Source organism: Moschus berezovskii, chromosome 24, assembly GCF_049115385.1.
Source record: "Moschus berezovskii isolate FMDL1 chromosome 24, NW_MosBer_1.0, whole genome shotgun sequence".
NCBI lineage: Eukaryota > Metazoa > Chordata > Mammalia > Artiodactyla > Moschidae > Moschus > Moschus berezovskii.
Window position 1 is genome coordinate 22630139 of NC_142483.1, and position 27905 is coordinate 22658043.

Here is a 27905-nt window from a genome sequence, read left to right on the forward strand (position 1 = left end):
TATTATTTGATTTTTCTTCCTTAAAGTCCTAATAGGTCATTGTTTTTCCCCTAAGAACTTAAAGACATGCGAGAACTCACCAGATCATAGCAGGAGAAACACAGAAGGCTCATTTTAATGAGTTTTGCGGTGAAGTTTCTTACATCTGCTAAAATAAATTAGGTCAAAATAAGATTGAAGAGAGCTTCAAGTGTCCCAGCATCTAACAAACTGACTTGATTAGCTAGAAAACAGAAAGAAGTAGAAAGAGCTTATAGAATAAGAAAGTCATTAAACTCCTACACTTAATAAAGGGTCAGAAATCTCAGTGGAGCAACTTCGAATTTGCATTACCTTAGAAAGAGAGAAAAGGTTCCCTGAGAAATTACACAAGCGCACAGAGCTCAAACCCGTTTATGGGCACATTGACTAGTATTAGTCCAGGAAGGGTGAAGCCTTTACTGCTTGGATAGTGTTCATGCCTGGCAAGTGGAAGGTTACATAATTAGATGCTTTAGGTATGACTAAGCACAATGAATTTTGTGTTCACTTGCCTGTCTTGTCTTTGTTTACTCGAAGTGGAAGAAATTTCAACAAACTTCTTATGACTCATTCTCTCCTGTCAAGACCCTCAATATTATTCTTACCTGGTCTACTCCTGATCCTAGTTGTGCATGCTCCTTTTGTGAAAATCATGGTATCTGGGGCCCTAAAACTTTGTTTTTGAAGTATGATAAGGTAGTTGACTTGTTACATTAATAATGCTGCATAAAATCTACTAACAAGTGTCAATCCTCCTTGAATTTTTGTGATTAACTTTCATAGTCCTCCTCTCTATTTTTGTCTTTCTTCTCTCTCTCTCTCCCTCTCCTCCCTCCACCACAGAGTTTACGTATCAGTTAGTTTTTGCTGCATAACAAACCACCCCAAAACTTCATGGCTTGAATCCTCACTGTTTATGTAGTTCATGATTCTGTGGGTCAGCACGCTGGCCTGAGCCCAGCTGAGTAGTATGTCTACTGGTCTAGACCAGCTCACTCATCATGCATCCGTGGCCATTGTCTAGTTAGCAAGCTGCTTCTCTCTCTAGAGAACCCTTCATCCACTTTTGTACCTTCTTCAGTCAACTCTATTTTGGGGGTGATTTAATTGATGTTCATTCTTCCATCGAACTGTAAGGTCCTTGAAGACAGAAAGCCTCTACTTTGCTCTTCAGTGCATTTACTAAACATAAGAGTGTCTGGTGCATGTTAAACACTCAATAAATAATATATTTGAATGAGAAAATGAGTGAACAAATGCATGCATGAGTGAATGGATGGCCATGTATTTTCTGGACCTGTGCTCATGCATAAATATGCAATAGATGTGGCTTCTGCCTCTAAGTATTTAAATCCTTGTTAGGAGGAGATATTGATATGTAAATTACAAAGTGTGAAGAGTCCAATAGAAGCTTAAAGTTAGAAGGGACAATTTTCCCTTGTGGTGGAGGGAAGGAAGGACGGGGAATGTGTACAAGTTTCCTGCTGCCACAATGACCACAAATTACCACAAACTTTATGACAAAGTAACAGAAGTTTATCTTAGAGTTCTAGAGGTGAGAAATCCTTAAAATCAAGGTGTCTTTGGGCTGCATTCTTTCTGGAGTCTCTGGGGAAGAATTATCTTTCTTTGCTTTTTTCCAACTTACAGAGTCTTCTCCTGCATTTCTTGTGGCCCCTTCTTCTAGCTTCAAACACAGTAGCCTGGTTCAGCCATCTTCACATTCTCTGTCTCCCTCTCTCACCTCTGCTTTTGTCATCACATCATCTTCTCTGACCTGACTTACCTGTCTCTCTCTTAAAAGGAGAGGGAGCTTATGCTTGCATTGAACCCACCCAGATAAATCCAGTATAATCTGCCAATATCAGGGTCCTAATTTAATTATATTTGCCAACTCTTTTTTATCATGTATGATAATTATGTGGTAGGAGATTAGTATGTAGATATTTTTTTTTTTTTGGACAGGGGGAGTCTGTCATTCTGTCTACCACAAAATTATAAAGGAGTGCTATAGAGACTTCCCTGTCAGTCCAGTAGTTAAGACTCAGTATTTCCAATGCCGAGGGCAGAAGTTCAATCCCTGGTCGGGGAACTAAGATACTGCATTCTGCATGGCATAACTAATCAATCAGTGAAGGAGTGATACAAGAATAGCTTCATGGAGACAGTGGCACTTGCTCTGAGCCTTTAACATACAGATAAAGAAGGTACTGTAGGAAAAGACAGACATATGTGAAGGCTTATAGGCAAAGAATGGCTAATAATTCGGTAGCATGGGTTGGAAGTAATTTGTTGTTCACAGGAAATAATAAGGGATGAGGCCAGAGAGGGAGACACAGGTCTGAAGACGGAAGGCCTTACCTACTTTATCTAGTATGCAAAGGAGGGCCATTCAGTGGTGATAATGGGAAAAGGGAGGCAAGTCAAACTTGCATCGTGGAAAGATAGGCCTTGCAGCAGAATGGAGCCTAGATGTCCTGGGGCAAGATTGGAAGCAGGTACAGTTGATAGGTGATCACACCATTACTCTGAGCCCGTGGTGATGGTGGCCTGGACCAAAGCAGTAGCAAGTGAATAGAGAAACTCTGGTCAATATCAGGAATGCAGAACCGACAAAGCCAGGTGACTGAATGGATGAGATGAGGGAGGAATACAGGAGGGTTCTCAGGTTTTTTACTTTGATGATGGGACAGAAGGAAGTACCATGGGCTGAGATGGAAGATATCTCAGAGGAGACCGTTCCCGTGGATTTTAGGAGTCACCTTAAAAGGAACATAGCCTTTAAATACTCATTAAACCCAGAGTCTTAATGCCCTACCAGGTAAATGGATTTGTTGTTTCATTCCCAGTGTTTCACTAAACTTGTAGCATTAAGAAATGAGAACATTATGATAATCATGGTCATTAGATATCTGCTTCCCATGAAGCAAGCTCTCTATTATCCAACTCTTTATTAACACTTCCCTCTGGCATTTGTCAACCATTTCTTCCCAGGGAACATAAACACATCAGCCAATAAAAGCCATATGCCACAGCTTCCTCCTTTTACTTGAGCAAATCTGACACCTTTTACATCTCTGTTCTGACCTTTTCCTGGGCTTGTGTCAAAACATCGCTTCTCATCCTTTGGTGAGAACCCCACAGACCATTGGTTCTCTTAGGATTTTGGATTCCATCCCAACATCTGCCAAACATGATGGTAAGGTTCAGTGAGATCAAAAGAGCAAGGGTGCCTCCAGGTTCTCATCCAAGAGCAGTTTCTGCTTGTCTTTGATAGCTTCGAGGTAGAGATGAAGTTCAAAAGGAGAATGTCCCTGGACTTGGCTAAGAATTCAAGTCAGACAGTCTGGGGTTTGACCCGTGGCTTTACCAGATACTCTCTGTATAATGTAAAAATTCCCATGTTATGACCCTCAGTTTCCCCATTGCAGAACCAGGAGAGTACCTATCTTGCAGGCATGTTGGGGTGATCATTTGAGATAATGCATGCAAAGCACTTTGTCCAAGTCTGGCATGCAGGAAATAAGTTACTTGGGATAAATAAAAAGCAGATGTCATATGGTTAATGCAGACTCCTAATGAAGACCTGCCTGGTCCTGCCTCAAGCCTCATCTCATACTGTTCCTCATACAAGACCTGCAACAGCTTCTTTCATTCTTTCAATATGCCAGGCTCTGGTCCTTCTTGTAATCTGCCCGGGATGCTCCCTCCATCTACCTGGAACTGCTCCCAAGGTGAGCGTCTATTTAGTCTTTAGGGCTTGAATGTTCCTTCCTTAAAGAAGCCTTCCCTGTTCACCTTATCACCTAAGAAAGCTCCACAGTTATTCCATCACTACCTGCTCCTGTCTTCATTTCCTTTATTACAATTTTAGATGAGTTTATTCATTTATTGCATGTTGCTCCCATCGTAGTTTAACCTCCAGGAAAACAGCATCAGTATCATCAAGGTGTGTCTTTCTCTCTATCTGTGTATCTCTAGCACCTATACACCTGACACTTAGTAGGTAGACAATAAATATTAATTTTTTATTTTAAGGCAAATATTCACAGACTTCTGATAAAATTGCCTTCGATAAAAGATGGTTCCAAGAAAAGCCATATTTCAAATAAAACCTCCAGTTCAGTGCTGTGAATTTATACCCATTAACATCTAATTTAGGTTGCTGAGTTACCTTTTTTTCCCCAAATCATAGGGAACCAGATTCCTTAGAGTCACTGGTAACAGAGGTCACTGAGCTACACTTCCTGAACTGTGTGTTGATGGGAAATGAGCTGGGACTTGTCTCTTTCAAATGAAGATATCCTCTCACATTTATTATGAACAGGATGAGATGAAAACATGAGACTGGGAAAGGATATTTCTTGCATACTTCAGTGTGCATCCATTAAAATATGCATCTTCAACCAATCTCTGCTGAGGAAGCCAAACACAGTAAGGTACGATGCTCTCCCATTGGCCTCTCGGGCATGCCTTTCAGTTTCCAGTAAGGCAAAGTGTGCTGGTGGGCAGCATCCAGATCCAGCACCATCAGGGAAGTGGGTGGAGGTCATGGTCTGCTATTCCTGCTGGGATCCTCTGCTCTGCAGACACAAAAGCTCTGCTGCCACAGCCACTGCTAACCACATTCCTCAGAGATCAGGTTATTCTGTTGGAAATCAATTCCATGCCACACAGTCACCGAGGTCTCCTGTGTGCCAGTAGGTTTCCCGAAAGGATTTTGCCTCTTCTAGAAGCTGAGGGAATAAGAGGAAGCTGCTGGTTACTGTAGAGCATCATATGCTTTACCTTTACAGTGAATTGATTTTCTTTCAGGTTAAGCTCCCTTTTAAGAAGCAGCCTATCCCCCTCCCCCCTGCCTCAAATAAGTCTAGACCCAGCATTTTCATAGTAGTCAGATTTCCGGTGCATATGGAATTAGATAAAGACATAATTCTAAAAGAAGTGATTTATGATGAGTGTTGGGGAAATTTGGAAGAAGTGGAATCAGAAACCTGAGTTGGCAGGGGACGGGGGAAGGGGGTGCCTTGGAAAGAGTACTTGTCTGAAAAACAACTGTTGAAACAATGTGAAGGCCAGGTTTTAGTAAGAGGTATAGATGCTCTGTCACAGCTGTGGCACCTGCCGAGTTGTGCTTCTCTTTAAGAGCCTGAGATCCTTTATCACTGGATGTGGTTTATTAGGGAGCCTCAAAGGATCTCTGAATGCACAGATTCTATATGATACTTTTTAAATACACATGGAGATGAGAATCCCTGCAAAGTAAGTCTATCACCTTCAGTAGGTTCCCAAAGAGTAAACAGAGGTCCGACACTGCTCCTCAGGTATTCCCCTGGTCACCCCATCCGGTGACCTTAGATGACCGCTATCACCTTTTCCCCAAAACAGAATGGGAAATTATCTTATTCCAGCTTCCAAGATGATCCCACACCTCAGAATGTTGTCATTTAATTATTATAACTCTTAATCTATTTTTGTCATAGTTTCTGCTTTCTTTCCCTTATCACTTCAAATTTGATGTGGATGGATTTTCTTCTAACTTCTAGTTCTACTTATTTCTCTTCAGACTCTTACTTAAACCCCTTCTGGTGGACACCCCCCTCCCAACCCGGTGCTTTTATATAAACTTGTGTGCTCTGCCCTGATTGGAGGGAGATGAGGGATGTATTTCCATTGTTCAGTAAATTACTCTGAAATGCCTACTATGACCTAAGTATTGTGTTTACCCTGAGGACAGTTCTGACATGTTCTTTATCAAAGAACTTTGACTCTGCTATTCTGTCCTTTTTAGCTTCTTTCTGTGTGTATCTGATATGTCCCAGAGGTGTGCTCTGGGTGTACTTGCACGAATTGAGGAGATTATTTAATTTACAGACATGATGTGAGTACTGCTACAGTATAAAGGATGCGAAGATAACCAAGAGATGGCCTCTGCCCTCAGAGGGCTTCCTCTTGCCAAGCAAGGCAAGTGGCATCATGGCATTGTGCCCTTTTTTAATTCTCATTTCATTTTTAGTTCATTTCCTTCTGCCTCTTCAGTAGGTAGTCAGATTTCTTTTCCTAGTTCCTCAAATTCCTGATCTCCTCCTTCACTTCCCTTCATTATTTGCTTTCACTTACTTATCCATCTGCTAAGGAAATTAACACCCTTCTACATAGGTCTGCTCAATTTTCCTCCTTTCCAACTCAGTGTAATTCCCTGGAGCCCCATCCAGTGTCTACTTCCTGTCTCTTAGAGGAAGAACTATCCCTCACACTCATAAAATGCATTTTTATTGGACATCTACTGGCAAAGCAGTTTTTACTTACATTTCTATTCCCACATCTTCCAGTTTTCTCTAGCCCATGAAAATGTCTTCTTTTAGAATTGTGTCACCTTTTTTTTTTTCTGGCATAACCATCTTTGCGTCCCATGAACAAATAAGATGACTGTCTGCTGGTATTTTAACCTTGCTAGATGTGTTAAAAAGTAGTTTAAGTTTAACTTAGGAGCCAGAAGCTAAAATGTTTCGAAAAGGTCACTCTGTCTTTTAGTTCCACAGTCACTATAGTGCTGGAGTTGAGATAATATTTCTGTTTGTACTTATGGGTGTGGTCGGTATGAACTCCACTTAACAACTTTAGTACTCAGAAACTAAAGCCAATCTATTGAATATTATGTATATTATATTTTATATATTTTATTACTTTTTGAATTAAATCAATAGAAAGACATTATTGAATGATGTTGGGAATTTTTTTCTTGTTGTCTAGGAAATAATGTCCTTTACATGGGATGTATAGTCTTTTAGGCTGTGGTGATCTTTTGTCTCATTAAAACATAATGAAATAAAGCTGCTCTCTCATAATGGGGCAGAAATAAATGGATTCTTGTACTAATCAATAAAATATTATTAAGAAAGAAAAGAGAATGTATTTTCCTCTAAGTCCTGCAGTATTATAATAATAAAATGGAATGAGACTTCCTTACCTTTAAAAATTATCCTCTCAGAAATTTTAAGATTATTCTTAAATACCCTTTAAAAAAACCTTGAAAACTGTTCAGGTGTATGTTAGATTTTTTAAACTATTGAATTTTGACCATATACATCAACATATATTTTAGTTTATAATATGGTCTCAATTTGTAAAAATTTTTAGTAATGGAAAATTTCAAACATATGAAAAAACAAGAATAATATAATCAGCCTCCTTTTTCTCATCACTTGAACTCATAAGTATCAGTATTCCTTTTATCCCCCCAATAATTACCCTCTCCCCAAGCATCAGATCATTTAACATATAATAAATTGGTGTGTGTCTCTCAAAGGTATTGAAAATAAAAATGCTAAATACCATTTCACCTATCTAACAAATGAGCAATAGTTCAGTGTCACCAAAGATCTATAAATCTCCAAATATCTTAATCTCATGATTTTTTAAGTGTCCTGAAATCTGGATTTTTGATATCTCTATTAAGACCCTTTAACCCATAAGCTCGTCTCTCTGTGTCTCCCCTTCTCCTCTGTACTTTTGTAATTCGTTGCTGTTTTTTCTTGAACACATGGATGTTTTCACCTGGAGAGTTTCTCAAGGTCTGGATTTTGCTCATTTCATCCTTGTGATGTGTCCTTCCCTTGCCTGTGTTTTTTATAAATTGGAAGTTGTACATAGAAACTTGATCAAATCCAGGTGGATTTTTTTGTTGTTGTTGTTTTTGCAAAGAATACTTCAAAATTGGTGAGATCCTCTCCCGCGAGAGACACATATCTAGCTGCCTGTCTTTTGTGTTATCAGTTATCAGTGCTTAGAGTAATTCGTTAAGAGTTGTGTCTTAGCTTGGGCTGCTATAACAAAGTACCACAGATTGGGTGACTTAAAAGTTAGAAATTCATTTCTCACTGTTCTGAAGGCTGACAAGTCCAAGATCAACATGCTTGCAAGGTAAATTTCATTCTGAGGCTTCTTCTCTTGACTATAAGTAGCTGCCACTTTGCTGTGTGCTCATATGATCTTTTAAGTTCAAAATGTGATTTTTATTTAATTTTTAAAATTTTTAAATTGAAGAATAATTGCTTTACAGAATTTTGTGGTTTTCTGTCATACGTCAACAAGAATCAGCATAGGTATGCCCATATGCCCTCCCTCCCTCCCCTCCCTCCCATCTCCTTCCCGTCCCACCCTTTAGCCTGTCACAGAGCCCCTGTTTGAGTTCCCTGAGTCATACAGCAAATTCCCATTGGTTATCTATTTTACATATGGTATTGTAAATTTCTGTGTTACTCTCTACATACATCTCCTCTTCCCCCGCCTTCCTTCCCCCCATGTCCATAGGTCTGTTCTCTCTGATTCTTCATTGCTGGTGTTTCTTCTTTTAAGAACAGTAATCCCACGGGGTCAGAGTCCCACCCTTAACCTCATTTAACTCAAATTACTTCCTTAGAGGTAACAACCCCAAATACAGCCATACTCGGGGGTTAGGTATTCAACATATGAATGCTGCTGCTAAGTCGCTTCAGTCGTGTCCGACCCTGTGTGACCCCAGAGACGACAGCCCACCAGGCTCCTCTGTCCCTGGGATTCTCCAGGCAAGAATACTGGAGTGGGTTGCCAGTTCCTTTTCCAATGCACGCATGCTTGCTAAGTCGCTTCAGTCGTGTCCAACCCTGTGCGATCCTATGGACAGCCCACCAGGCTCTGTCCACAGGATTCTCTAGGCAAGATAAATGGAGTGGGTTGCCATGTCCTTCTCCTGACATATGAATGGGGTATATGTAAATATTCAGTCCATAATAGGTTGCAAAATGGTGATATTCTAATTCTATTATCGCTTCTTCATTATTACGCGAATAGTTCTATGACGGGAAACTTGCTCTTCTCTACTGTTTTTAAGGTCACATACTAGTAGCATTCTTTTTAAAAATTATTTTTAATTAGAGGATAATTGCTTTCCAGTGTTGTGTTTCTGCTGTACAACAACGTGAATCAGCTGTAAGTGTGTGTATATCACTGCCCTCTTGAGCCTCCTTCCCACCCTTCTCTGTCATTACGGAGTACCGAGCTGAGGTCCCTGTGCTATACAGCAGATTCCCACAAACTACTGTTTTACACTTGATAGTGTATATATGCCAGTCGTACTCTCTCAGTTCATCCCCCTCTCCTTCTCCTGCTGTGTGCACAAATCTGTCCTCTATGTGTGTGTCTCTATTCATGCCCTGCTAGCATTCTTAAAGAAAAGGCAAGATAAAAGATTGATGCTTCCCTTTCAGTGACTAGTTTTCTTTAAGTAGATTTGTTCACTAGCATCCTCTAACAGTGACCAATTAGATTTTTATGATTAATTGTTCCTTTTACTATAGTTTTGAACTCATGGATGCAAAGTGTTATTCTCTACGTAGCCTTGGATGAATCATTTAACCACTCTGAGCCATGGTTTACCCAGCTCTGAAATGGGGCTGATGATACCTACCTCACAGAGTTAGGAGATTTTAATAAAATAGTGTCTGCAAAGCATATTGTAGTCATTAAAGACAAATGTATTGCTGGACACAGATAGAAGCCTCTAGATAGCAGCAGCGGAGAAGGCAATGGCACCCCACTCCAGTACTCTTGCCTGGAAAATCCCATGGACAGAGGAGCCTGGTAGGCTGCAGTCCATGGGGTTGCTAAGAGTCGGGCACGACTGAGCGACTTCACTTTCCCTTTTCACTTTCATGCCTTGGAGAAGGAAATGGCAACCCCCTCCAGTGTTCTTGCCTGGAGAATCCCAGGGACGGCGGAGCCTGGTGGACTGCCGTCTGTGGGGGTCACACAGAGTTGGACACGACTGAAGTGACTTAGCAGCAGCAGCAGATAGCAGCAGCAGTTGTGTTGTTATGATTAGGATTATAATGGGAAAATGTTACATTAGAATATACTTCCAACTGTTCCTCTAGAAATTCTCCTCTAGTATTTTGGGTATTTTTCAAATTAATATATGCTACCTTTCAACTGCCTATTTCAGGCTTGTTTCTTCATATATAATCAAAATAATAAATACATGGTAGCAAGTTCCCTGTTATTCCAGAGGTGATTTGATGATTATGCATTATGTTTGGGAGGTCACACATTAATTCCCAGGTCAAGGATCAGAACCATCAGAACTTCACAAATACCTTGAAATATGACCAGGAGAGAATTGCAACTTGTAAGTGAGATGTGCAAAGCAAGTAAAATGTAGAAAGACCTTCACATCTTTCTACATAGTTATTTGCATGTTTTAAAATTCTGACAATAAAAGGTTTTATGAACATTCTGGGTTTCTACCTTTTAGTTCCTTAACTTAAATATGATGCCTGTTTATATTCTTGGCTTGTACTTTGTAAGCCCTGGATTTTATTTAAAATAGCCACAAGCACAAAACATGCAAAACAAACAGAAAAGATCAACTCTCACTGTCCTTTTTATGGGACACTGTGCTTGTCTTTCATTAAAGTGAAGATGCATTTAAGACAATTTTTTGTTGTTGTTTTAATTTAAGGAGAGGGGATGAGAGAAACTTTGAGCCATGCAGTCTAATGAAAAGAATTGATTGAATGTGACCAATTGGTTATGGATCAAGATTTTTCTTCCCCCCTCAAAATCCTGCATTTTTCTAATTTGCTATAAATTAGAAAAATTAGGATATAAATATATATTATATATTTATACATAATATTATATAAATAAAATATATGCAAATATATATTATATTTATATAAATAAAATGTATTTATATATTAGGATATAAATATATTTATATCCTATAAATTAGGATATAAATATAACTGTAGTTCATGAAATGTTGTTTTTAAAGAAGACACATCAAATACACTGAATTCATGCAGAACAGAATCCAAACTTGACTTTTAGTTTCTATTTAGAGACCTGGTAACTAAAGCCTCCTCTTAAAAAGAAAAATGCACTTAAAGGATTGCCACTTGATTTTTTTTTTTTAACTTCTAAATATTCTACATTATCATGAAAGCATGGCTTCTGGCAAGGAATCATTCATGCCAGCATGTTCTATACATGTTATTGAATTGCAGAACAGTGACAGTGTTCCATGCGTTTATCTTGCTCTAATTTTCCTATCAAGCAAAAATGTGGAATTAAGATATCTATCAGTGATTTTCTTCAGTGATCTAAGATCAGATTTCTCCAGAAAAATGTCAAGTTCAAATACACTACAATAGGCAAGAAATTAATTCATAAGACTCTCAAATCAGCTATCAGAGAAATGGTTTCATTCTAGGTGAGACGCTCTAGGGACTTTTCATTTTTTCTTGTTATTCTATTATGATGGATTATGAGAGAATTGGAGTTGATTCCTTTAAACACAATGACCATCATTGAATGTGATGAAAGATGAGTTAACACTTTTACTCAATAAAGTTTGACATATATGTAAGCCATATGTTCCCATGGCATATTTTGAAATATTCTTACCTTGATTGTTCAGTTCAGTTCAGTTCATTTCAGTCGCTCAGTCGTGTCTGACTCTCCGCGACCCCATGAACCACAGCACGCCAGGCCTCCCTGTCCATCACCAACTCCCGGAGTTCACTCAAACTCATGTCCATCGAGTCAGTGATGCCATCCAGCCGTCTCATTCTCTGTTGTCCCCGTCTCCTCACACCCCCAATCCCTCCCAGCATCAGAGTCTTTTCCAGTGAGTCAACTCGTGGCATGAGGTGGCCAAAGTATTGCAGTTTCAGCTTCAGCATCAGTCCTTCCAATGAACACCCAGGATTGATCTCCTTTAGAATGGACTGGCTGGATCTCCTTGCCATTGGTGACAGTGATTTTTTTCAAAATATTTTAATCATTGAGCAAGTCAAAAATGTGATTCCAATTACATTTTCTGTAAGAGTAAATAACTTTTTAATAAAAGATTCTTTAAATTCTATGGTCCTTTATAATTTTCAAATTTCACATGTAGCATTTCATACAATCCCATAATCACTCTTTCCTCACCTACCCTTATATTGCCCCCCAAAAGATAAATAATTTGAAGGTATTATTGAAGATAATTCTGAAAGGGAGTGAATTTTCTTTGATTTTACATTTTTTTCATCAAAATGAATGTTAAAAACAGCATAGCCATCTAATGACAGGCCTGGATTTACTTTGCTCAAGTTATCCAAAATCTGTCTAAATTTACAGTTTTAATAAAATCTTATTTTTGATTGAAATGTATTGATTTATAATATTATGTTAGTTTCAGGTGTACAGCAAAGTGATTCAGTTGCATATATTTTTTTCAGATTATTTTCCTTTATAGGTTTTTGTAAGATATTGAATATAATTCTCTGTGCTATACAGTAAATCCTTATTGCTTATCTATTTTATGTATAGTAGTTTGTGTATGTTAATCCCATACTCCTAATTTGTCCTTCCCACCTTCCCTCCCCTTGGTAATGGTAAGTTTGCTTTAATAAAATATTTTTTTAGTTATAAAAGTTACACATGCTTACTAGAAGAAATTGAAGCAATGTGAAAAGAATTAAAAATGAGATTCTGCTTCCATCATTCACTCCTCAGTGTTAACAACTAATGAAACTACAGCACAACCTTTCAAAACCTTTTCAAATCCATTAAAAATGTGCATATGTATAAATACTTCCTTTTACAAAAATGCAATGCACATGTGTCATACTTGGCAATTTTCTTTTTTTTGCCTTCCATGAGATTACATATAACTTTCTATATGTATACTTTTCATACTTTTTAACTATTACATAATAGTTCATTGAATACCTCAAAATTTATTTGGTTAAATTGTTAACAGGCATAAAGATTGTTTCCAGTTTATTTTCACTATTTCAGTCAGGTGTTTTACTTTAAAGATTTGGGTCAGGCTTTATGTGAGAAAATACAATTCTAACAGAAATTTACATTTCATTTCATGGACAAGTGTTAAATTTAGCTTATAAGACAAACAGAAAGAACTCTGGGTACTGTCCAGGGAAAAAGAAATGACTGGATGCTGAATGGGCTTGACTATGCTATCTTGCCTTATAAAATGCCATGAATGCTTGTTTTACTCCTGCATTTTTCTTCTATTAATTTCTGGAGCAGACAGTGGTGACTGGCTGACTGAACAACCGTTCCCAGCCCTTGTACCATTGCTGACCTCCCCTCTGCAGCCCAGGAAAGCTAAATATTCACTTCCTAGGCACCCATGTAGCTAAGGATGTCTTTGGAAATGCAGCAGCCAATTTTTGGTGATGAGGCAGAGACCACAGGAAATAGAGATATTGGCTCAGACATCATCATACCAATAGCCACCTAGTTCTGGACTTCTCAATACATATGAAAAGCAAAGTCCTTTTTGTTTAAGCCACTATCCATCAAGATTTCTGTTACCTGTGTGCAAATACTGTACTAACTGATCCATCTCCAGGTTGCAGGTTTATGAAAATGAAAGTGGAAACTTCTTATGCTATATTGATAATTTTGGATTCTCCTGCAGGGTCTTGACTGGGAAATTCCATGAACAGAGGAGACTGGCAGGCTACAATCCATAGGATCACAAAGAGTCAGACACACCTGAGTGCGGGCACACACCAAAGAGTTGGACACAACAGAGCATGTGCACACACACACACACACACACACACACACACATCTGCAGGGCCTGGTCAGAATTCCTCAGGTTATAGTATGAAATACCAGTTTTATGAGGCTACCTTTGCTTGGAAAGATTTCATATAAATCACAATACAGTTAGAAGGGCATAGTATCCAATTTTTGATATGTAGCCTGAAATGGAAAACAGCATGGAAGATATTGGAGCTGGTTAAGAATACAGATAGTTATATACAATGACAAGAAAAAGCATACAGCTCTATAGGAGAGAGCTTTTCGACAATGGTTTTCAGTGCTTCCAAATAAGATAGAATTATATTGTCTTCCAGGGATGACCTGCAATTTTTATCTTCACAGGAAGGTCTCTTATGAGGTTTTACAGGGCTGTTCACAAAAACCTTCTGGGTCAGAGTGTTGCAGTAACCATAAACCGATGACCAGAGTAGGTACTTGGTCAATTTCTTTGGAAAAATCCCATTATCAACAGAAGAAGAAACACTAAAAGAAAGAAGAATTGGGTCAAAATGAGTAGAAATGGAACATTAAGTTTTAGAGATGTTCCATCAGTCAGCTAAGGGCCACCTGGGCAGCCCATGGGGTATGAGGGAAGTCACAATTAATCAAACACTCTTTCTGTACCAGAAAATATCCTGACAGTATGTATTACTTGCTTTTCCAGGGATACTAGAGAGTAATCAGCTCCTTTCAACAACTGTGTTCTCAGAAGTGTCCTCAGGGGTGCTAAGGACCATTGACTCATCAACCCAAGACAGATCATAAAAGGAGAAGGGATAAGAGGGAGGGGTTCATCAGAGGGAGCTGGAGAGGCAGGAACTGGGTGTCTTTAACTTAAAAGCTGCTGAATGATGGACAGGAGTGTGAGGGACTTGCTACCCACCGTGAGTAGCTGACAATTAGGAAGAAAGTTTTGTTAAATGTAATTGGCAGAACTACTCCTGGCAGGCTTCTCCAGCGTTCTTACCATCCAAGATTCTCAGTCCTTCCCCCATGATGACCTGTGATGCTGCAGAACAAAGTCTTGTAATGCTGAGGCAAGATCTGTGAGCTGCCACTGGCATCCATGTGTATGATCAGGGCTTTGTTTTACAAATGCTTCATTTAGTCTTCACTTGGCTTTCTGAGCATTGTGGGCCTTAACTAGCCCATGATTGATTTTAGTCTTTCTATAGTCTGCTCCAGCCAAGTGAGACACCCTTCATAGCCCTAGGAGAGTTGGGACGGATGAAGATAAATTTTAGAGAAAGGCAGATCCATGTTCAAACCATGACTACTTCATGTACCAGTAACCCATGTAATCTTGGCATGCTGTTTGACCCAGTTTCCTCAAGTGTAAAATGAGGGATTATGTTTCTTTGCACTTATGAGGGGGTTGTTGAGAGGATTAAATGAGTTCATATAAATAATGTATTTACTGACGGGACTGGCCCAGAGGATCAAGTGTGGTTGATTTTTTATTACTATGATCATCATTTTCATGGCCGTCATCACCATCACGATGTTTGTTACTCTGGGCTTCAGTGCCAGGGTACACACTTCCAAGTCCTTCATCCTCTCATCTTCTCTTGCACCTTCACTGTGTGTTCATTCACTTGACAGTATTTATGAGCCACCTACCGTGTTTTGGCCCAACAAGAGTACAGAGAGAGTTGAGTGGTAGTCCTGCTGGCATAGCGTTTGCAGGTTATCTGGGGATGTAAATCAGGTACTCATCTTCTAGCACCTAGACTTGCTCTCTCTCCATCCACATGTTCCAGTCCACCCTGTGTGGTCTTTCTGAAATGCAAATCGGTCATACCCTTCCCTGGCCAACAACCCAGCCCCCTCCTAAAACCCCAGTTTCTCCCGGGTATCTGTAAGGGCCAGATAGTAAATAGGTTCGCCTTTCAGACCATAGGGTCTCTTATTGTCCATCCTCAGTTCTCTTGTTGAAACCTGAAAGCAACCATAGACCGCATGTGTGAATGACTATATGTGGCTTGACATGGCCCAGGGGCCATAGTTTTGAGATCCTTACTACATCAGACCTGGCACATCGCTGCCGCCTCCTGAATGGAGCCTCAGCTTTCTTCTTATCTTACAGTGTCTGTTCTTGTCCCGTCAGCCACACGGCTCAGATATGCTTTACTTGTTCACTTGAATGTCTTTGATTTGCTTCTCTCTCTGCCTGAAACACTCATTTTCTCCCTCTTACTCTGCTAAACCTGGCAGTTGCCTGGCATCTGCTTAGCTGTCCATTCCTCAAGATTCCACTCCTCATGTCCCTCCACTCCTCTGCAAACACACTCCACATTTTCCTCTAGGGGCTTCAGTGACTGCCACCACCAAAAAGCACTATTACCATACCTGTTCATCCACTTGTCCACATTCCCAAATAGATAGCAAGTTCCCTGGAGGTGGCAGCATGCGTACTTGCTAAATTGCTTCAGTCACGTCCAACTCTTTGCGACCCTATGGACTGTAGCCTGCCAGGCTCGCTCTCCAGGCAAGAATACTGGAGTGGGTTGACATTTCCTGCACCAAGGGATCATTCCGATCCAGGGATCAAACCTGCATCTCCTGTGTCTCCTGCATCGCAGGCAGATTCTTTACAACTAAGCCACTAGGGAAGCCCAGAGGTGGCAGAGGGGAATATATTTTCATATTTTAGTCAACAAGTGTTTAAGGAACACACACTTCTTGCCAAGAGCTGAGATTCATCAGTAAAGACAAGGGTATTACCTTTCTTCAGAGAAGTAGCCAGGCAAAACATAAACAGATGAATGCATGATGCCAGACACAGATTTTTAGATATCTGCTCAGGTAAATAGCAACAGAAGTGAACAATGAGAGCAAGAGTCGGGGTGGGCTGGGGTCAGGTGCCCTCCTCTAGACAGCGTAGTCCAAGAAGACTCTTTGTTTGCCGAAGATCTCTGCTTATTTGGAAAAGGCTGCAGAGATGAGAGTGTGTCTAGCTATAAGCTGAGGGGTGCGAGCTAAGGTGTGCTGAGTGGTACGCCCCCATCCTTTCATTAATACAGTCCTAGGGCCATTGCGGTGCGTGGAGAACAATTGGTACTCGGTCAGTGTTTGGTAACTATCTCAGTTGCATTTCCCAAAAGCAGATCCTGAGACTTGCTTGTGGGAAATGCGAGAATGTAGGCTCAACAAGGTGACCTGAGAGATGATGCCAGGAAGCACACTGATGAGTGAGGAGATAAGAGAGGAAAAGGAAGACTCCAGCCGCAGGTGTCATTCATGAGCAGATTTGCTGGAGGCAATAGGAAGAAACTGGAAGAAACTGTATTAAACACACCTCAAAATTTCCCCACAGACAGAGAAGGACACTTGGGGCATTTGTCCACCAATTTCCATTCCACATTGTTTGGAAACTGACATGGAATTGATTCCCTGACATGGAATTGCACCACGCCCCAGTCACAGGCCGTGTCCCTGCTGCCTGAGATAGCCCTCAACAGAGAGAACTGAATGTTTAGGAAGGAACCTTTGATACATATGAGGGCTGTCCACCTGATGCTGCAGGTGGCCTGTAGTGGGTGCGGAGGGGATCCTAAGCAGAGTATCAACAGCTTTTCCTACAATAACTAAATCAGTAAGTAAATAATAAGTGATTGAATGTATACAACAAATGAATGAATGAATAATTGAAGTGAAATCAGTCAAATAAATCCAGGGTGAGTGATATGAAATAAGAGGAAATATGAGATATGGAATAAGAGGAAATGTGAAATAAGGGAAGTGAACCATTGAAATCAGCCCCCGGTTCTTGCTCCAGGGGAAAATCAAGAAAAGTCCTTTGGTTGCTGCGGTGTGCTCGAGTGCAGCTGACTCTGTGGTTCTCTTCCCAGTCAAGTTTCAGAGATGTTACTTTGGTGGCTTAGAATTGGCCATGGTGGAAGTATTTACACCATGGAAATTGGCAAATGCTGTATAAGTCAAAGCTGTATCTGTGGAGATCTGATTGCCAGCACACACAGCTTGGTGGTAAGAGAAATACTACTACTTGGTCCCAGTCACCTAATCTCTTTCTAGCCAGGCTCTTTACTCTCGCTTATTTCTTCCAAGGGATCTTTCTTGCCAGAGATTGTGCATCAGACCTTGGAAGATGTCCCCTTCCTGACTTCACTGAAGACCACAGTCCCCATGAGAGTCATTAATCAGCCTGATTTCCTATCCTCCTCCAACCTATTGCTTTCCACTATGCCTTGCAAATTAACCAGAAGGATTAATAGCAGCTTTCACTGATATTCCTCATGTGGTGCAACTAATTCAAAGGAGGGAGCTGCTTGCACTCTTTCCAGGGGAAAACCTTTGGTATTGTTAACTGTGTAAAGATATTCCTGCTATAAGGAATTTTGGTTTGTGGATGCTTATTAAGCCAGAAAGTGTAAGGCAATGCTTCTGTTCTCTTTCACCTGGATGCATTCCTAATTAACTGCATGCAAGGGAAATCTCTGCTGGCTAATTTCACCCATTAGAGAGTAATTTTTGTTGTTAGCAACAGAGCCATAGATCATCCAAGACAGTAGTGAAATGAGAGTTCATCGTAGGAGATTTATTTTACTCTCCTGAACTAGAGGGAAGTGAGCGATTGGGCCGGTAGTTATGATATTGATTATCTGAGGTTGTGCCGGAGGCTGAGGTGTCTGCTCTGTTTGAGGAGAATTGGAAAGCTGGCAATGGAAAGATGGCAACACAGAACTATTATTTTTCTTTTTAAATTTTTATTGAAATACAGTTGATTTGCAATATTGTGTTAGTTTCAAGTATATAGCAAAATGGTTCAGTTACATATGTGTTGACAAAATATATATATATAAAACATATAAGTTTTTAGATTCTCTTCCATTATAGGTTATTACAGCATACTGAATAGAGTTCCCTGTGCTATACACCAGGTCCTTGTTGGTTATCTATTTTACATATAGTAGTGTGAATATTTTAATCCCAAATTCCTGATTTATCTATCCCCTCTTCCTCTTTGGTAACCATAAGTGTGTTTTCTATGCCTGTGAGTCTATTTCTGTTTTGTAAATAAGTTATTTTTGTATCATTTTTTAAAATTACACATATAAACAATACCATGCAGTATTTCTTTCTGACTCAGTCTTTTGCTTTCTGATTACTTCACTTAGTATAAAAATCTCTAGGTCCATCCATGTTGCTGCCCATGGCATTATTTCATTCTTTTTTATGGCTGAGTAATATACACATACATACAATGGAATATTACTCTTATATAAATAATATCTTCTTTATCCTTCTTTTGATGGACATTCAGGTTGCTTCCATATTCTGGCTATTGTAAATAGTGCTTTGATGAATATTGGGTTACATGTATCCTTTCCAGTTATGATTTTCTCGAGATATCTGCCTAGAAGTACACCCACTGGATCATACGCTAACTCTGTTTTTCATTTTTTAAGGAACCTCCTCATTGTTCTTTATAGTGGCTGCACCAGTTTACATTCCCACCAACAGTGTAGAACGGTTCCCCTTTCTCCACTTCCCCAGCATTTGTTATTTGCAGACTTTTTGATGATGGCCGTTCTGAGTGAACTTTTATAATTTCACTTGATTTGGGTAAATGAACTTTTGCCCCTGGACTGTCCCTTTGATATCTAGGAAGGTAAGTACACTGCATTGCCAAAAAGAAGGCACAGGTTTGGTTGAGGATGAACACAGAGCCCAGAGTTTATAGAAACTCATCCATGTACACATGCATACACAGAAACACAGTGTCGCTAATCTGTCATCATGTTGCATATAGCCTAGAGAGCTGGCCTCAGATGGAGTTTTTCTCTCAAACTCTTCCCCCTCCTGAGCCTTCCAGGACCCACCTTCAATTCTTCCTCCATCCTGGCTGCATAACACAAAGTTTTTCCATCTCCCAAGAGAGGATATCATCTGTCTTAGGAATCAGCATTAGTCTCTCAGAGTCTAACATCCACAAGACATAGGGACCATCCTCTCGCTAATATCCACGGCCTCTCTAAGCAACACTTGTCAGGCTGAGAAAGTCTGTGTCCCTTTACAACGTCTTCCACAATTCTTCTAAAATCCTCCACCCCACCAAGAGTGAAAAGAGGAAAGAAGGGAGGGAGATAAGAGAGAAGGAAGGGAGGGAGGAAAGGAAAGAAAGAAGGAAAGGAGAAAGAGAGCCTGTTACCCATTCTCCTCAGCAGCAGGCTCGCCGTGTGTGTTTGTGAGTCACTAATGAGCAACATGGAAAACCTCAGGCCACCGCTGCACCATGATGCATCTCTGGTCAAAGAAGTAGGGACCATTGACAATCCTCTATCCATGTGGTCAAAAATTGTTCTTCCTGTTATTCTAGAGCTAATTAGAAGACTGCTGACTGAGGGAATTTACAGACCAGGATTCTAGTTCCAGCTCTGCTCTTACTGAGTTTAAGGCAAATGGATTTTCTTCTCTAGTTCTTAATTTCTTCAATAGTGTGGTGATAGGGGAGGGTAGGGGAAAGAGAAGGAAGAGGAGGGACACACTCTAATGGTTTATTGAGAGCTCTGAGCCTGATGCTTTGTGTGTGTTCTCTCAGTTGACATACCCAAATCCACATGAGGTAGATTACTGTCAACCTCAATTCACCATCCAGCTGCCACAGTGACCTTCCATTGGCTCCCTGAACTTGTCAAGCCTTTCCTTCCTTAGCGCTTTCACTTAAGCTGTGACCTCAGTCCCCGGGGCTTCTCTCCACACCACCCTCCATCGCCTGTTGCTTTCTCGCTTTCATCTTCAAGGTCTTAGCATAAATGTGACATCCTCAGATATAACACCCTAGTCTGGAAGACGTCCCCCAGAACACAATTTGTAATTATGTTGTTTGTATGTCCTTTTAATTCTGTCCCAACCCTCTTCCAGCATTAAACTTCAGAGTAGTCAGGGACCTACTTTTTCTTTGTCTTTTCTCTAACTTTTTACCTTTCTGTTTCCCATCATCTGGCACCTGGTAAACACACCATTAAACAGCTACTGAATGAGCCAGTGAATTAGTCCTGATTTAGTGGATATTAGAATGAGGTTGGGAGAAGTTAAATATCTTGCTCACTGTCAGGCAGCTAGAAATTGGACTCAGGCTCAGGTCTGCCCGACTCTGGAACTGCTCCCATCTACCGCCTAGGGTGGAGTTGTTGGGTGGACTTCCAACTTCCAAGATTTCCAAAGTTCCCTCTGATTCTACATTTCTCTGCAACACTAAGAGAATTTCAGATCCCTAAAGGACTTCCATTTCCCTCTCCTCACTCTGTCCTGATGTATCCTAATTGCAGGACCGGGTTCCTGGCTGATTTACTGTGAAAGAGTTAATTTCACTCTCCCAGAGTGAAAATTTCACTTTCCAAACTATCCCTCTAATGTTATTCACTCAGCAGGACCTGACTCTTCCAGTGTTGTACAGACATTATCTGTTTAATCCTCACCAAACCCACGTGAGTTTCATATCAGTCACACAGTATGATTTCTCTTTAATCAGTGAGGACTGTAGGGAATGCAAGGTAACCAGAAAGCCCATAGGTATCATATTTAACTCAAGTTCAATGTCTAATGTTTTCAGAGCTCGATAGACATTAAAAGAAAAAGTAGTGGTGTGTGTGGGTTCAATACTTTGATGCCTTCCTCTACATATCAAATATTTTGAGCTAAATGTGTAATTTTAATACATAACTATCTTTCCATCTTAAGTTCACTGCATGGTAGTATTAAAAATATTTTACTGTATGTAAGGTGCTTTAATATAAGATGAAAAGCCAAAAGTAGTTTCTTTGTAGCCATTAAGCACTGAATTTAAAGGATTTATCTTTGGGTCTTTTACCTCTAAATCACTCCAGTTTAATATTACAGGAGATTTTAAAGAATACTACTGTTTGAAATCCTCATGCTATCCTGCCACACTTTTAATACAGGATTATTAAACTTCACACACAAACTGCTGTTGTCAAAAAGAAGTATGATCACATATGCTAAGTGCTGGACACGATAGCTAGCCCATTGTAGGTACTTAATAAAGCCAACAACAGATAATTCCTCCTAACCTCCTCATGTACAAGTGTTGATTACACACATAGGACTTTTGCCTGAGAGAAGTACACACGTGTAAGTGCCACACAAATCTGCATGGATTCAGAGAAGACTGAAAGTAAACACATACTCCATCTCATTTCCTTCTCTCAGTGATGTGGGAGGACACAGAGGGTATTTCTGTTGTACAGATGAGGAAAGGGTGATCTCCACATCCTACCACAGGGCTCTGGACCCTGCCACTCCATTCTTTCTTTTGGAAGAAATTGTAGTAAAGACGCTGTCATGACATGGCACAAAGGACTGTGCCATCCAGTACTGTGTGATGAAACCTAGATTTAAGCATTGAACAATTAAAATCATGTCCTCCTTTTTCCTGCCAATACTAAGAGCTCACAGGAAGAGAACAAATTTGGTCATGAGCAAATCCATATCACAGGGATACAGATCTGAGTCCTGACAGCCTTGGTGTTCTGTGTGTATCATTCTCAGATTTCACAATGGGTTGGAGTACCTTCTAAATGTCTCCCCAAGTCCCATCAGAGATATAAACTAGGAAGGAAAGCTAACAAAGGAAAAAGATAAGGTTTTCTGGAGTGCTGGTATGTTGGTTCATTGGGGCTGATTTCATATAGATTTAGCGAGGGAGGAAGTCTAAACTTCTTATTTTATGTCCTGCAAGATCTTACCAAAATGTCATATGCATTTATTTAGAGTACTATCTCTTGTTCACATCTATTGAATGCATTTTCTGCGCCAGGATCTGTTCTAAGTGCTTTACACACATTAACACAGATTAATACATTTCGCTTTTATTATGTCTATAATATCATTTGGTCAAGTTGTTTCTATTTTAAATTACTGGTTTTAAAAACCAATAACTTGGTGTATTCTGGATCAAGATGACAGAGGAGGAAAATCCTGAGCTCATCTCCTCCCACAGACACACAAAATCTAGGACTATCTACAGAACAACTGTAATTGAGAATGACCCGAAGACTAGTAGAACAGGTTTTCTAAAACTAAGAATCTACAAGGAAAAGGCCTCATCCAAGTTGGGTCAAAAGAACAGAACCATGATTTAGTCAGAACCTACCCACAGAGGGAAGAATATCACAACTATGGCAGTTTCCTCTGTGAAACAAGGGCTTTGAGCCCCACATTGGGCTCCCCAGCTTGGGTGACCTGCTCCAGGAAGACGAGCCTCTGTAACATCTGACTTTGGAAGCCAGAGGGGCTCATGGCCAGGAAAACTGGAGGGCTGTTAGAAACTGAGACTCTGTTCTTGGAGAGTACGCACACACAAGCTCACTGCTCACAGTCTGAACACAGAGACAGCAGCTTAAAAAGCACCTGTGTCATAGGAGAAAGAGATTCACTGACTACATTTAGAACATGTGCTGGAGGGGTAGAGATCTGCTGGAACTTTCTCCAGGGACGAGCCAGCTGGGGCAGGTGGGATGAGCAGGGTAGGTCCTCAGGGATATACCAGGTTGGTACACATGGTATTAGTTCAGTTGATGGAGAGTGACAGAAGTGGTACACACCAGGGCTGGGCCCACTAGGCAGAAGGAGAGTTTTGTTTTCTTTTTAAATGGCACCTCCTAGTGTTTCTGTTAACAGAAATGAGCAGGACATTCTTTTGAATTTAGCCAAGCTAAGTGGGCAAAGTTTGGTATTTGTTTTCTTCCCATCTTAGGGCATTCTCACCCTTCCAGATATATCTTCTTTCTCTGGAAGACTTCTTTGAGTTCCTGCTTCTAATTTTCACTGCCTGATTACCATAGATGCATGGTTTATGCTAGGATAGACTGACATTAGTTGGTCATCAGTTGAGCCTTTTAATAGTTGACTCTTGAAAGAGCAAGTGAAATAGAGATGAAACCACCAAGGATGCTTTGAGGTTGGCATATACTGAGATGTTGTGCTCCAGAATAGCACATTTTAGGTAATCTCCACTTCCTCCACCCATCAACCCTAAAATTCTTTGTGCATTTTAAAAAATCTGTATTATTCCAAAAGACAAAACATGTGTTTTGCAGAAAATACAGATAACCACAAAGAAGGAAGCAAGGAAATATCTGAAATTCTTCCCACATGGAGATATCCATCATTAATCCCTCAGTGTGTAGCTTTCCAGAGACTTTGATGTAAGATTATATCTCTTCCTTCTGTCGTGTGACAGTTCTTTACGGTCTGTTGTTCAGTCACTAAGTTGTGTCTGACTCTTTGCGACCCCATGGACTGCAGCAGACCAGGCTTTCCTGTCTTTTACTATCTCCCAAAGTTTGCTCAAGTTCATGTCCGTTGAGTCGATGATGCTGTCTAACCATCTTTATACAGATATTTGATCTTAAATGCAGATATTTTGTCCTTGTATTTAATTTTTCTGCAAGCAAAATTACTGCAGCTTTCCAGGCAATTTTTCACACCCCACCATCCAACTCTCCATCATCATCCTGGCCTTCATTCCTGCCTAAAACATATATGATGCCATACTTGGATGGCCATACTTGCCATCCTAACCTCTCTCAACATAGACACTAACCTCCTATTGACATATTTCATGAGATCAACACCATTCTAATAGCTGCCTTCTCTATTCTTTCTTTGTTCTCCCCAGCTTTTTGCAATCTTTGCATTTTCAACATGCGGTGGTTATTCTGGAGGCCTGCGGCTGAGTGTGGACTGTGCCAACAAGACGGAAAGTGACCTCAGCATTGACGTGGCGTTTGCCTACCCATTCAGGTAGGGAATGGTGCCCTCTTACAGAGAGGCAGGGAACTTTCTTCCTTCTGTGGTTTCTTTTAAAAAAGGTGCAACCTCCCAGGAATTTCTGGGTAAAAAGAAAGGATTCTCCCTGAGCCTGCAAAATGCCCAAATAAGTAAAATGCCCATCCAGCACCCTACCCTGGAAAAAGTTATTCTCTGAGAGTTGTAGCTTCAAACCAGAATGAACTCTTCTCCCCAACCCAAACTGCTACAAATGGCCCAATGTTGGAGTCTTATCAATATGGAGACCTCAGTTACACAATTCCTTCCTCCCCATCCATATTTTCATGAGTTCTCTCAAATTCTCTCTAAAATTGTGTGGTCACCTTTCATTTCATATCAGCTATGCAATCCTGGCTGATGATATGCTTAATGGTATTAATAGCTAATAGTGTTTCCATGTGCTAGACATTGTGCTTAGCTTTTCACCTGTTTGACCTCATTAAGTCATCACAATGACCTTGCAAGGGGAGTACAGGTATTATCACCATTTCAAATGAGGAAACTGAGGTGCAGGTACATTTTTCCCACCTTCCCATGGTCAGTAAGTGGCAAAGTCAGTGTTTGAGCCTACCCAGGGTATACCCAGAGCTCACATCTCTATTCCTATACTTAAGTTGCTTGAGATAATTCTTTCAACCTCTTTATAAGTTCATGATGAAAGACAAGACCTGTCTATAAAATAATGGCTATATACCTACCAAGATTTGTCCTAAGTCAGACATCTTGTGGCTGTGATCCAAAGTGAATTAATTGAAATAAAAATCTAAATGATTCGTTTCTGTAAAACTACCAAATGCTTGGTACCGAAAAACTGGTGTGATTTTTGAGAACAACTTTCAACATAATATTTTGGGTTCTTATACTCTCCTGTGTGCACTTCAAGTTAGCAAACATTTGCCAAACAGTCATTTTGTGCCAGATACAGTGCTGGCTCTGGAAATACAGAGAAAGGTAGAAATTTGCTCCTAAAAACTTTTCTTAAACAGGTAAGTACAGTGTTTTCCAAAATCTCTCCCATGGAGCCCTAGATATTTAATGTTTCTAAAAAGAAAGGAAGAGAGAAAGAAAGTAAGAGGAAAAGGATGGAGAATAGGAGGGAGGGGGGAGAAATAGCTGGAGAATCATTAAATGATTTGATAAAATAAGTTTAAGAAATACTTCTTAGCACTTTGCCCTTTGGATACACATTTTGAATCACCAGCAACACAATGTTTCTCCAAATGTATTTGACCACAGAAAGCCTTTCTCACTGAACATCTAAGAAGATTAATATATCATGGAACATCTCCTTAATATATTGATCTAGTAAACTTTTCCTAGTCCAAAACAAAAATGTCTCAGTTCACAGGCAATGAATCACACAGATGTGGCATTTATACCAATCGTTTTTAAGAATTGTACAGTAATACAAGTTACAAACACCTCTGCTCAAGTAGATACCCTCCTAATAAACTAATAAGAGAGTCCAAAGCAGAGAAATACTAAGCATAGAATGCCTGCTTATTTAGTAATAAGAGTTTCCTATGCCAGTGGTAGTTAGGGTAGGAATGTCTGACATGTCTGAAGGTTCTGGAGGAACTCCTTGGCTTTTGTGTCGAATGACTAAGGCAATGTGTGCGTGCTGCTCAACAGGGAATCTAGGAGAAGAGAGGAGAATTGCCACTGATCGTGACTGAATAGGGGGAAGGGGTTAAGGAAAGACAAAGAGAAAATAATAGGGAAAACCATTTTAAAGTGAAGATGATAAATTTGGGTTTGATCATGCCAGGTTTGAGGTATTTTCTATCAAGAAGTCTCATGCTTAAATCCCATATAAGGAGTGAGAGGGGAGCCTGCAAATGGGGCTCCAAGAGTCATAATCATGGAGTGAAAAATAGGTCCTGAACAAAGAGAGGTCATCAAGAGAAATAGAAGAGTAGGCACACAGGGCCAAGCAATGGGTGATGTCCACATGTAGGGGAAATGAAGAAGGAGAGGAATGACTGAGGGAGAACAAGAAGAGCCAAAAGGAAAAGAGATAGGACCACTAGGCACGTGTAGGCTTCGTGGAAAATAGGGATATGTCATGCGTGAGTGATACCACTTAGCACTTCAGAGAAGTCAAGAAGTGAAAATTAAAAGGCCAGTGGATGGAGCAAATGGTAGTCATTAAGGAATTTCATGAGATATTTCAATAGGAAAGAAAGCATGCCAGACTGTTGGAGAATGAAAAATAGAATTTGGTATTTTTCCCTCAAACAAGTAAAATGCAAAATGCTAAGGATCAAACCATTTTTCCTTAAGCCCTGGTAGCTCAGACGGTAAAACGTCTACCTGCAATGCAGGACCCCTGGGTTCGATCCCTGGATCGGAAAGAACCCCTGGAGAAGGAAACGGCAATCCACTCCAGTACTCTTGCCAGGAAAATTCCATGGACAGAGGAGCCTCGTAGGCTACAGTCCATGGGGTCGCAAAGAGTCGGACATGACTGAGCGACTTCACTTCTGTATGAGATGATGTTTGTGAAGAAAGAGAGCAAGGTTTTTAATGACCTTTTTGTAGAGAAGGTGTTCACCTCTGCTTCTGGAAAGTAATCAGCTCATTCGATGGCATGGCGATAAACTTGCCACCTTGGCTAGACAGCAATAAAGGTTTCCATAATAAAGGTATAAAAATCTTCCATCATTTGAGAACAACTGACTGTAGAGACTAAGAGCAGATTCATCATAAAAATAAATTAAGTTGTTATGTCACTTTTATGTCTGGAAACACCCATCAGAATAAAAAATTAAGTTTTCTATCTATTTCAAGCATTCTTATAGAAATGGGATTGGTAATCCTTGCTTTAGATAATTAACAAAATTGTCCTTGATTAATTTATCCTAAGGCACCAGAGATATAGAGAAAAATATGTGCATGAAAATATTTATTGTTGAATTATTCTAAGTACTTCAAAATTAGAAATAACTTATGTGTCCAAAAATAAGGAATAAGTAAAATAAAATGTGATAGGCAACCACTAAAAGTCATTTTTTCAAATAACATGTAAGGACATGAAATGCTCCCAGCATTTTATTAGAAGAAAAGCAAGATACAAAGCTATATATATATATATATATATATGTTTATATATACACATACACACATATATGTATATATGTATATAATGTATATATGTGTGTATATAATGATTCCAATTTTGTTTTACTTTATACTGATTGATCATAGGACTATAGCATATATAGAGAGAGACTATATATAGTATATATATATAGACTATATATATGAATATATATACATGTATACCTGGTGGGCTTCCATCTATGGGGTCACACAGAGTCGGACACGACTGAAGTGACTTAGCAGCAGCAGCAGCAGCAGCAGCATATATATATAATGATTCCGATTTTGTTTTAGTTTAGAGTGGCTGACTACAGGACTGTAGCTTATATATAGACTATATGTATGTATATACATATATGTGTGTA

At 39.9% G+C, this 27905-nt stretch overlaps 1 protein-coding gene across 1 annotated transcript in view; it reads left to right on the forward strand.

Moving 5' to 3' along the window:
• SYNPR (synaptoporin) overlaps window positions 1–27905 on the forward strand; it is a 303960-nt gene that overhangs the window by 140280 nt on the left and 135775 nt on the right. Inside the window, exon 3 of the mRNA XM_055414241.2 lies at window positions 24287–24411. Within this exon, the coding sequence (XP_055270216.1) occupies window positions 24287–24411 (125 nt within the window). The remainder of the gene's footprint in view (window positions 1–24286; window positions 24412–27905) is intronic.